Genomic DNA, 12,587 nt, shown 5'->3' on the forward strand with positions numbered 1-12,587 from the left:
TGGTCAGTTAACAGTTTATAATATCTAGACCAGATGAGATTCAAGTGTGAAGGCCTTGAAGATGTGTTTTAATTTTAAAAAGAATTAAGATTTCCATAAACTCTACAGCAGCATATCCACTCTTCTAGAGCATTCTAAAAATCTGAAGGACGGACAGAAGAATTTTCTGTTGCTACAAATATTAAAGAAAAACCACTGAAGAGCTTTTGAACATTTTAAATGCAATTATGTAAGCAATGCAAACCTAGAACTGCCTTTTCATGAAACTGTCATCTGAAAGACTTACAAGTCAGTTTTTCAGATATTTTTCCAGAGAGTGGTTTGAGATACATAAAATGAAATAAATCAGTGCTATACAAAATAAAAAAAATATTTTGCACCTTTATTTACAAGTTAACTCATAAACCATATTAAACATGACCAGACTACAAAGAAAGTCCTTGGCTTCCATCCTTTGTGGCTAGAAAAATAAATTATTTTAATAGCTATCTAAATCTGCCTCCTGCTTCCAGAGAAATTAATGTATTCCATACACATATTTTCAAATTGTCCCTAACCTTTACACAGACTTCAGAGCAGATACCGCTCTATTTTAACACAGAATTGTAAACAGTCTTTTAAAAAGCTAGAGTAACTTTCTACTAGTTGGAACTGAACTTCATAAAATATAAAAATTTTATAAATCCTATAATCCAGGAAATTTGATTTAATTACAATTAATCTGTGGGAATATACAGTACAAATCTGTCAGTCATCCACAATTAGGCACAACAATTATTTCTGGAGAAAAATTTTACTATGGTCAGAATAAGATTTTATTCATATTCTTGAAAGCTAACTTTGTTCCCAATAACTATTCCTTCTACTATTTCTGTACACTTTAGGAGAACATATTCTCAGTCCAAAAAGAAACAATATCAAGTTATTTGACTTTTTGTTTTTTTCTTGCTTGAAACTGCTCTGTTTTGTTTTTTACAGATTTAATTAGCATTGACAAGGCTGGATCAATGGATTTCTTTTGTGATTCCTTTTGAACCTCACTTTCTTTTTCCTTTATTGCTTGAGTAAGTTCTTGTTCTTTTTGTTCTCGTTGTCGGGCTTTCTCCTCAAGGATTTTTTCCATAGCTTTTGTTTTCTTGAAATTAGGATCTGAGGGATCCAAGTTGAACAAGTGGGAAGTATACATTGCCTGAAACCGTGCATCACTAACATTTACCTGCAAATCCGAAAGGATTAATAATCAGTAATTTAATTAAATAAAATTAGTAAGCCAAAAGGCCCAGAAATGGGGCCAAATATACAAAGTTGGTGAGTTGTTGATTATATAAAATACAAACCTCAGTATTTGGATTGATTGAGTACAAAACTGTGTTTGCACAGATCTTCAGTAGAGTTTTAAGGCTCAGCTGTGGACCACAATGTGCAGGACACACTGAGACAATCTATTTGAAAGGAACTACAGTGGTCCATATATAACATGGCCTGTAACTACAATGACCACTCAGACTGACTGACTGTACGAGTCATTCCCACAGTACGGCTTCCCCGTACTAACAGCATGAAATAAATTTGTGGCCACCATAAACAAGCCAATCTGGACATCTCCTGCTGGAGTTTTATGCAAAGTCTCTGCATTCTGAGTATGTTTTAAGAAATTTTAACGTTGGTGGCAAAACTAAGTAGCTACTGAGGATGACTCACAGATCAAGAGATTTAAAGACCACTATGGGAATGTATGCATCCCTGACCAAGGTCTGGTCAGACACAAGCCCTAAATTCATCTTCTATCTTTCTATAAAAATGTTGTGGCTCCACATTTAAGAGTGTACCCTTAACTCCAGCCAGCCTTTCTGAGCGTTGCCAGGCACAGGGATGACCAGCAAGAAGGGGAAACATGGCAAGCATGAGCCCACCTGAAGATGGATTGTAGCTTTACTTAGTTACAGTGAGGCCAACAGAGGCGACACCAAGAACAACAACAAAAAAATCCCCAAAAAACTTATGAAAAGTATTTCTACATAGGATTATTAATGCATGAAGGCAGATCTTATAATAGAAGATAATGACTACAAATCATCCTTTGCTTTTCATAAGGAAACCAGCTCACCAAAACTTCAGTGGAACAGAAGCATATGTGAAACTGATTTATACAAACTAGAGCTACAGAGTGGCCTCAAAATCCCTCTACATGCTACTTAGAAGTTATCTGTACACTATCTTTGAACAGATTCCAAATTTCCCCCATAGTCTTTGGGGTTTGTTCTTCCATGTTTATGGCTGACAGTCATTAAGTAGTTCCTAATAACTGTAGGTCTGTAGAGGGCTCAAACTCATGCATAGGGACTCTGCAGCCATTAAGAATATATACTATGTACTCAAAAAAAAGAGGAAAAAGAAGGAGTGATGGGAATAAGAAACATAGCAATTAAAAAGCATGGTCTACTGTGCTGGCCACTGTAAGCAGTGAGGGTGTGACCCAATGTCACATGAACCTGCTATTCATCAGTAGAGCTTAATTAGGCATACCTTTCCCAGTGTGAGGATCATACTACATGTAATTCTAACATTAAAAACTACAGATTTTTGGTGTAACATGGCTACCAAAATACAAGTCAACTACTTCACCTGCTGCTCAACAAAAGAAACAGTGATTTAATCCACCCTGGGATGAACTCGTTCCACTGGACTAAAAGACGGTAGCTTTGGTTCCACCACGGGCCCTTCCTAAGACACTTTCAAGGATAACTTTGACCATGCTCAATTCCTATCTGCAGAGCTTGACTTTAGGTCAAACTCAGCTTTAAAAGGCTAATGACTTGTGTCTCTGGTTACCTCAAAGTCATCCTCTAATAATTCCTTCTTTTTCATGAGCTGTTTTTTCTTCTTTTTGCTCAGATTCTGGTGCTCAACAATCTTGTTGTAATTGAAGTGTTTCTTGCTGTCCTCCTCCTCATCCATCACCAGCAAAGCCATTTCAGCCTGTGGAGAGAAAAAACAAGTGTGAATGTACAACAGTGTTTTCTTCCTCCCAAAGAGGAGTGTGGGGCACAGATATCCCCTACAGGAAAGGAGAACTCAATCACTAATGCTCCAGGAGATAATATCTCTCATGTATAAACTGACTACGGATTATCAAAAACTCAAAGAAACCTAGAGATCTCTTTATAGCAATAAGGTAGAATCTCTGGAAGCAACATTACTAAGAGCAGGAGAGAGGTGAAAGCCTGTATTTAAAAACCAGACCACATCTCACTTAGTGTAACTGCTAGTAGACTGCAAGTAGACTGCAAGAACAAGAGTCCTCAAAAGTCCCTTCAAATAAAAATTTCTCATTCTCACTTGGCTCTTTCTAAGCAATGACACTAAATCTAGTGAACACTTACTTTGTGACACAAATTATACTTTTCAAATGTGTACTTTTTTTCCTTAGGTAGAATTTTCTAGTGTTATGAATGTGTACTTCTAACAACAAGGAGATTTTCTTTTTTCCTTTTGCTTTCTTTTGCCTTTACTTTTTCAATACTGACACATTTCTATGAAGGTAGTAGGATCTTAATATTTGCTTCTGAAATCTAGTATAATGTCTGTTTCCATTAAATAGGTATTTTCTATAGACCATGGGATTAAATGGGAACCCTCAAGAATTAAGTAAACACCCATGTATACTAGTGAAAATAGAAAGTATGCTCCCAGACCTTTGTGAATCTTCCTATGTTACCACTTTAGACTGCCTTCATTTCTTTTTACTTCTGTCACTGGCACTTGCACTGGCTTTCTTTTTAGAGCTAATTTCCATGAAAAAAGATTTTCTTTCTTGCTCTTTAAATAACTTTAGGAGCATTACTGTATATCCAATGAAAGGAGAGCAGAGATTGCATTAAGATGCAGAGTTTGGCTGTCCCCGCAGGCTCACTCCTGGACAGCGATGTGAACATCAGCCGTAGGGGTGTTGCTGCCTCCAGTTCCTGCCTCAGCAAAAATACATACGACTCTGAACCTATGGGGTGACTGAAGCATAAGGTTTACTGTATTTCCAAGAAAGACTGTAATTTTGTATATTAAATTTATGTTATTCACAATAAAAAGGGAAATGAAATTAGCATTTGACAAGCCATAATAGCAAAGTCTGTATGATAGGACAGATTCAGACAGAACTAAAACTTATGGCAATATTACTTTGAAATTTTAATAGCATTTTCTACTCATTTGTAGTACGTGTTTTTAATAATGTGATATTTTCCTCTTAACCATAAAGGAAATACTGCTGGGTTTGAGATAAATTTTAATTTTGTTATTAATTGGAGAAATGTTTCTTAAATGAGTAATATTTAAAAATCATGCTGCTAAAATATTTAATTATGTCTCTTATAATTTATTTATAAATTCCATTGCTAAAAAAAGTTTTCTTTTTTTAAAATTAGAAATACCTGTGGACTTCATTTAAATTGTACATCTCAATTATCCACTTAGCATGTAACAATGATCATGTTTTACCTTTTGTCTTTCTATCTCACTTTCTTCTTCTGGAGATATGCCATCTTTTGCAGATTTTATTGATTTTTTCTTTGTACCTGGTGCACCAAACCAACATCAGAGGGTTAATATTGCCAGTAAGGTAAAATTTAAATTTGTTGCTGAGACAACAAAGCCCTGCAGGGGCAGTTCCTCCTGTGTTTCTAGCCCGTCCTCATACCAACTCCCTCTATGACCATGCTCCAGCCACACTGGTGTCTTTCAATTCTTCCAACATGACACAACAAGTTCTTTCTCACCTCAGGGTCTTCCTACCCACTATTCCCTCACCTGCAGTGCTCTTCCCCCAGCTCTTTATGCCTGATTCCTTCTCATTCTATGGGTCTCAGCTCAATGTCTCCATCTCAGAGAAGCCTTTTTTGCCTATCCTATGTAAATTGAATTCCCTATTCCCTGCTTCCTCCTAGTTATATCCTCTCTATTGCACCTTATTTTGTTCCTTTGAAATATTTACCATACTTTCATAATACTCTCATTTGTTTATCTGTCTAGCATGTCTTCCTAAAACTAGACTCTTTGCAGGCTGCAATGCTGCTTGTATTATTACTGCTGTAACTCTAGCCTAGGAGAATGTCCAGCAGGCAATCAAAATATTTATTGATAGAATGAATAAGCAAGCATGGGAAGACATCATTATTCTGGTCCTAAATTTTATGTAATAAATTCTCAGCCTTTTTCTTTTTCCTTAAACAAACAAACACCTTAAGCCTAGATAGAAACAATTACTCCTAGGGAGCATTCTGAAATAAAAAGTAAATTCAAAGCAAGCAAATTTTATCTAAAACTTTTTCCTTGGAACTTCTGATACTAACTTTAGAGAAAGCTTACTCACAATTTAAATGTGCTGATTCCAAGAAACTGGCTATCCCAAGCCATCAAACCATTTAAGTTATTCTTTGAATCCTACCCTAAGTTCTGCAATCCGACCTGACTTCACATGCCAAATGAAGCACTTTGGATAGAGAACAAGGAAACTATAATGCTCTCCGTTATAAATTTGGTTTCCTGAAACCAGAGGATAAGGCTAAAATCCATCATCTTCTAGAAATGACCGCTCAGGTATGATAAAAAGCAGAATATGCTAAGTTTCCATTTCTCTGTCCAATTCCCAAGAATCTCACATCCTATAATAGACTTTATTAATCTTGATCTCCTTTTCATCAATAAAATGTCAGCGCTAAAAAGCTATAACAACCAGGAAATAATTTTGAGCAATTTTGACTTTCCTGTTGAGAACTATTCTGGCCCACTGGTCACAAGGGATAAAAAACAGGGAAACTTCATAAAATCCTGCTCTATACAATGCCAGCTTGGAGTTGCTCCAGGAGCAAGTCTTTTGGGGTTCACGTGTGTGGTATAAAGATTAGGGAAAGGCAAAATGCATGAGAACAAATGTAAAGTGCTTCCAGTGGGCTCTGTACTAACTTAGCAAGTATGGCCTGAGCCTTACCAAACACACTCACACATACCAAAAAGGTAAGAATGAAAGCATTCAGGAAAGAATGAATGGTGCATACAAAATGGAAACAAGGCTCCCTGGTTATAGGAAGATGATTTAGGGCTTCAAGGAAAAAGATGAGCAAGAGAAGCTGGCTTTTAGCTATAATTAAGCAGAATAAATGCAAAAGGGATAAAATGAAATATAGATGTGTTTTGTATATTTGAGCAGAAAAAGCTTTTATATAACTTCATGTACAGATTTTTAAAAATTATACATGTATCAACACAAACATATAAACAAATTCACTTCATACTTTTAATTCTTCATAGCCTTTTCAGAGAGAGACCTAGAGTAGATGTGTTGTAAAAAAAAAAAGCAGCGAAAGCACCTAATAAAGTGATTATTCCTCTTTCTATTTCCACTTATCCTTTTATAGAGTCAATCTGACTGGCTCTAAGGATACTTCCCAGAAAGGAATCCTCAGGAAACCTAAATTGACCACATTACCAGAAGACTCCTATAATACAACAGGGGGCGTGCTGACCCTTCCCAATCTGATCAGTGACTATACCCCACAAGAAAGACTTGCTTATAAGCCACTAAGGGAGCTACACAAATACTAGTAATTTTAAAAGAATAATTAGTGTAGATTGTTTCCACTCATCTCACCTTTTTCTTCAGATTCCATTGAAAACTACCAAAATGGGTTAGCTTACCTATTTTTTTAATTTCTTCTGCAAAGTATGGGTCATTCAAATCAACATCAGAGGGAAGTTCATCTTCACTGGCCTCTTCAGCAAGGGCCTTAAAGTTGAATGTAAAAATACATACAGTTTCATTATTCTAACAATGTATGTATGTAAAGAAAAATCATGTGTATTTCTTTTAAATCAAGTAGTTCAGTCTAAAATTAAACTAGTTTTTTAAATGGATCAGTTTATAAAATAACTCCCACCAAACTCAATATTTTGTTGGTTAAATAATTATGGAATATGTAATAAATGCAGGAAACTATGTAGGGCTTTTAGGAGAAATCAAGTTACACATGGTTTCTGCCCCCCAAAATTTTATAATCTATTAAAAGAAATTGGACACATAAACATATACATAAGTAACAGTAATTCAAAATGGAAAGTGTTAGAAAAGACATAAAGCGATGCAGACATACAAAGGAAAATACTTTTAGATGGGTGATCAGTGAAGAGAGATGGCCTTATTTCTCATAAAATTGAGAAATGACAGTGACTATCAATAGCTTGACGTAGTACACTGTGTGTTACCTCTTAAATTATTACTTAGAGCAATTTATTTGCTGGTTAATTAAAGAAAATTTTATAATGAAATTTTAAAACATATACCAAAAAAATGATAATGTAATGAAACCCCTGTTCTCATAAGCCAATTTAAAAAATTATCTTGTTTTATCTATAATCCACCCTGGAAAACTGCTGAGCTATTTTTAAGTAAATCTATTGGTTAAATTTTTCCTAATCAAATTTGAATAGACTGTCTACTAAATTAGTACATTCAAATTAAGAAATCAAGCCGATAAAATAAATAGAACATATATGAACTAAGATCAGACTAACCAGATTGAGTTTATCTCCAGGAATCTAAAACATTTCTAAGTCATTTTAATAAAAATGTTTAGAATGCATTATTGCTAAACATTAACATCCTTTTAAGAACAAGTGCTTCTAAGAATTTTTTCAACAAACTATTATATAGATTCAGCAGTCACATAATATTTTTAATGCAGATTATTAACTACTTATCTGCTCACACATTTCTTTAACTGCTTTATAGATCTAAACAATAGTTAGGTTAAGATACTAAATACCAGGCCGGGCGTGGTGGCGCACGCCTGTAATCCTAGCACTCTGGGAGGCTGAGGCAGGAGGATCACTTGAGGTCAGGAGTTCAAGACCAGCCTGAGCAAGAGTGAGACTCCCGTCTCTACTAAAAATAGAAAGAAATTAGCTGGACAACTAAAAATATATATAGAAAAGATTAGCCAGGCATGGTGGTGCATGCCTGTAGTCCCAGCTACTTGGGAGGCTGAGGCAGTAGGATTGCTTGAGTCCAGGAGTTTGAGGTTGCTGTGAGCTAGGCTGATGCCGCGGCACTCTAGCCAGGGCAACAGAGTGAGACTCTGTCTCAAAAAAAAAAAAAAAAAAAAAGATACCAAATACCATGGCCCATAAACATGTGTTCATTTTTTCAGTAATAATTTTTCAGTATTAAAATTGAAGTCACTGAATAAAAAGGGGGCAAAAATATTTTTAACTTTTAGAAAATTCTTGAAACTCTTCTATATAAAAAGAACCTATGGAGTTGGAGTCATCAAGTCCAGTACAAAGCACTGAGTCTAGAACACAATGGACACTCAACAATTGTATTTTGAATATTGTTGATGAGACTTAGACCAACGAAGGGAAAAAGTAAAAGCCCAAGATAACCTCAAACTTCTAGCAAATGAAAATCAAACAATATAACTGCTACAAGTCTCAGAGTGACTACTTACTTTACTGACTCCATACAGACACACTTGAAAATTTTCCAATAAACTGACAGCTTAACCACTTGTGGAGTTATTCCATTTAAAAGATATTTTACTGCCTACTTAGTTTGAAAGGAACCTCTACGGAAGATGAAAGGTAGCACATCAATGGGGGTAGGGATCTTACCCCATTTCTCCATTTTACTATCCATTTCCACGTACAATGATTACAGTAGCAGTACAAAAACTACTCCTTTGCATCATTCAACTTTGCAGCCCTCTACCATTACTGCACTGAAAGTAATAGCTGTACCAAAAGCACATAAGCTCACATAGTATAAACAGTACAGTACAGTAGAAAGAACACTGAACTGAGAGAGCATGGATTCAGGTCTCAGCTTGGCCAATGGCATGCTGCGTAACCTCAGACAAATCACCTAATTTTCTACAACTATAAAACAACATAGTTGGACTAGCATTAATCATTTGAGATTCCCCAAGTTGTAAAATTTTGTGATTATCAGTAATAACACTGTAAGGCAATGACACCACTGCCAGAATGCTGCATTTTTCAGTGACCAGATAAGAGTATTTTTTTAGTAGGAAAAACCATAAGTGGTCTCTGCTATTACTAAGGACTCTAACTCTGCAAAAGATGTTATCCCCTGAACAGTGGGAATCAAATCATATTTTCCAATATTAACATATAAGAAATAACTCTTGATAAAGGATTTGATGACAATAGCCGTTAAAAGAGTCATATGATAAAATACAGGTTGAGAGGTAGAAATGTATAGCATAATTTCACTCATGTTAAAAACTTCTATATGCCTATATCAAGTAAAAAAGTCTCTTCCTCAAAAACACAGAACAGAATCATACTGCTTTATATCTAGACATCAACTAAACTATATATTTCATTTATGTAGCACATAGATGTAAAATGTTAGGGTGCAGCAGGTAAAGTGGCTCTGGACTCCTACCAGGCTTTGTACACACCACTATGTGGTCTTGCTGAAACGACTTAACCTATTAAATTCTTTCTTAAAACTGGGATGATAACAAGGTCTACTCCAGTGAATGGTTACATTCTGTAATAATGACGCCAAGCACCAGTACCTTCTTTTTTTTGAGACAAGGTCTCTCTTGCTGGAGTGTAGTGGTATCATCATAGATCACCGCAACCGCAAACTCCTGGGCTTAAGTAATCCTCCTGCCTGAGCCTCCCAAAGTGCTAGGATTACAGGCATGAGCCACTGTGCCCGGCCCCCTGGTACCTTCTGATACATGGTTGGTATTCAATAAATGTTTGGTCCTAATTAACACTGATACCTTCTGTTTCTTTTTCAGTCTTTTTTTCTCTTTCTTCTTCTCTAAAAATTGTTCCCAAGGGGTCAGTTTATCCTTTCCTTCCAATTTGTTTTTGACCATCTCTTCTGCACTTTCTTTAAGACCTGAGGGAAAAAATCCAAATAGTTTAGTTTAAAATGTCCTTCAATCACTTAAAAGTCTAATTTATAAAAAACAAAAGTAATTTACACATATGTACAGAGTAACAAGATAAGTGCAATAGTGAATGTTTGTAACACCCCAATATCATAGAGCGACATGGGATCGTTAAAGCTATTTCCTAACAACAAATGATAATAAACCTAGCCAAATAAAATAAAAAAAAACCAACAAACAAACCCAGCAACTTGATTAACAGTCAAGCCACTAAGGAAAAATACTTTATTTAAGCTCATCCTTTGTTTCTCTATACTTGTTTTCACCCTCTAAGAAAAATTCTGGTATAAAATCTTCTCAGGATATGACTACTAATTAATTTTTTTTTTGGTAGCAAAAAACAAGTGGTTTCTCTTGTCTTTAACATAATTATCTCTACTGCTTCTGTCATCCAAGTGAAAGCCTGGAAACTATAGGTTTTTAACAAAAACTGTTTAATAAGGCAATCCAAGTTGAAATACCCCATGAGAAAAGAATTCTTAATCTCTCCTTAAGCACTCTGTGAGGCTACACAGTTAAGATCAAAAGGACCACCAAGTTGAGATTCTCCTTTTTATGGTTTAGTTCTTCCAATGCTGCTATTTGCTCTTATATTTCATCTCTAAAGGTCTTTGTTGCTATAGTGTGCTGGTGTTGATCCATGTTTCTAGGTGTCTTATGGGATAACTGAAGAGGGGTAAGAAGGTGGGAATAAAAGCCCCAATGCTGATCTGTCAGTCTATGAAGACCCTCACTACTGCCAAAGTGAAAGAAATGTAAATAGTGTGCCATATTATTTGATAATAAAGATGTTAATTTTATTTTACAGTATTTTTGGAGGACATGGTTGGGTGGGGCATCAAATATTTAGATGACATAGTAAAATCCATTTAAAAATAATAAATAGAATGATTTGAGATGCTCTTTTAAAGAGAGACATGGCTAATCCAGATCATCTTCCCAGATACGTTATAAATTCTAAGGAAGTGGAAACAATCCTAAAAATATTATAATTCTTTTTGTTGATGAGTATACAGTGACTGAGAACATTTAGCAACTTGTCTAAGAACATGCAGGTAGAAAGCTGCAGAGCTAGAATTTGAACTCCTGATCACCGTCTATACTATTACCAAATACATCTAAAATGCTGGTTTGACCTAAACAATGAAGAAATGTACAGCCCAAAATAAAATCTAAAGGTTTGGGCCTCAGGTTCCTTATCTGTAAAATGAATGGTCTAGATTAGAACTATGCAACCTTTCCCTCCCACATGTACCCTTTTCCCCTCTCAAACAAAATATCTAGTATTATAGAAGTGCAAATATATAACCTAAAAGTAGTGCTTTTGGGCCTTGAGCCCCCCCAAAAAACAGTTTGAAACAGCTGGAATATATGATCTGTAAGGTACCTTCCTTGGTTTTTAACCTAAGACTTAATCTCCAAATTTCTACAACTTAGAAAAGTATTAAATTACACTCAAGGTTATATAACATTTGTTTTTATGACATACTGCTGTTAGAGTTTCTGATCTATTAAATGCCAAATCAGAAACACAACTTTCCATTCAAAAATGTTTTTTTGTGAGGAAAACATAATTATTTTTACTAAACAGCTTTTAGGAAAAATGTGGATTATATAAAACCATGTCTAGATCTCTGAATGCTTCAACAGATAAACAGCACCTAAGAAATGTAAACTGGGATCTTCATTTGGGAAAAAGCAGCAAATTCTAATAAAGCAAATTGATTTCTAATGACAAAATAAAATAATTTATATATTATGCCTACAGGTCAGTATATAATCAGTTGTCTCAAATTTTAAAAGTACAGTATTATATTATTAGATGTTTAAATAATAATCTTTAAAGTAGTCTACACAAAGATTTTATTACTTCAAAATATTAAATTAGTATCAATATTTTTAACCAAAAAACCATTTTCTGATTAATTTTGATCCTTGAAACTTAAATTCTACTTCTAGTTCAGCATACGTTAAGGAAGGTTCTGTGTTATTTCTTTTAAGTGACTAGAGCACTGGTTCTGTTTTATTTTTTTTCTGGAGTGCAGTGGCACCATCATAGCAACCTTGAGGGCTCAAGCAATCCTCCCGCCTCAGGCTCCAAGTAGCTGTAGGCATAGCTAAACTTTTTATTTTATTTTTGTAGCAATGGGATCTTGCTATGTTGTCCAGGCTGGTCTCGAACTCCTGGCCTCAAGTAATCCTCCTGCCTTGGCCTCCCAAAGTGCTGGGATTCAGCCATGAGACACTATGCTTGGTTTAATGTTTCTGAACTTTTCCTGGAGACATGGATACCTTGAGAATTTAATAAAAGCTATGGACTCTTTCCCTGGAATACTGTACTGTATAAACTTGCCTACAATGTTCAGGGAGTTTATGAATACCAATGATCAACTCTGTATAAGGATGTAAGGGCCTCAAGGAAACAACAGTGGCTGAAGAGGTCTAGGGGAAGAAAAGAGTTCAGCTCCCACAACTTCAAAATTTACCAGCACTGACATTTGTAGGTTCCACATCAGGGTTCTCAATTTCAGCACTCTTGTCATTTTGGACCAGATAATTCTTTGCTGTGAAGGGTTATCCTATGCATTGTAAGATATTTAGCAATAT

The 12,587-nt window shown here is 35.3% G+C and overlaps 1 protein-coding gene across 3 annotated transcripts in view; it reads right to left on the bottom strand.

Annotated features, from left to right (window-relative positions):
- Positions 1-362: 362 nt before the first annotated feature.
- ESF1 (ESF1 nucleolar pre-rRNA processing protein homolog) overlaps positions 363-12,587 on the bottom strand; it is a 44,897-nt gene continuing 32,672 nt past the window's right edge. For all 3 annotated transcript variants that reach the window (XM_045529441.1, XM_045529442.1, XM_045529443.1), the window contains exons 10-14: positions 9,807-9,928; positions 6,691-6,778; positions 4,495-4,571; positions 2,833-2,979; positions 363-1,216 (exon numbers count right to left, since the gene is read on the bottom strand). In XM_045529441.1, coding sequence (XP_045385397.1) covers positions 923-1,216; positions 2,833-2,979; positions 4,495-4,571; positions 6,691-6,778; positions 9,807-9,928 — 728 coding nt within the window. In that variant the 3' untranslated portion in view covers positions 363-922. The remainder of the gene's footprint in view (positions 1,217-2,832; positions 2,980-4,494; positions 4,572-6,690; positions 6,779-9,806; positions 9,929-12,587) is intronic.

This window comes from Lemur catta, chromosome 17 (genome assembly GCF_020740605.2).
Source record: "Lemur catta isolate mLemCat1 chromosome 17, mLemCat1.pri, whole genome shotgun sequence".
Classification (NCBI taxonomy): Eukaryota; Metazoa; Chordata; class Mammalia; order Primates; family Lemuridae; genus Lemur; species Lemur catta.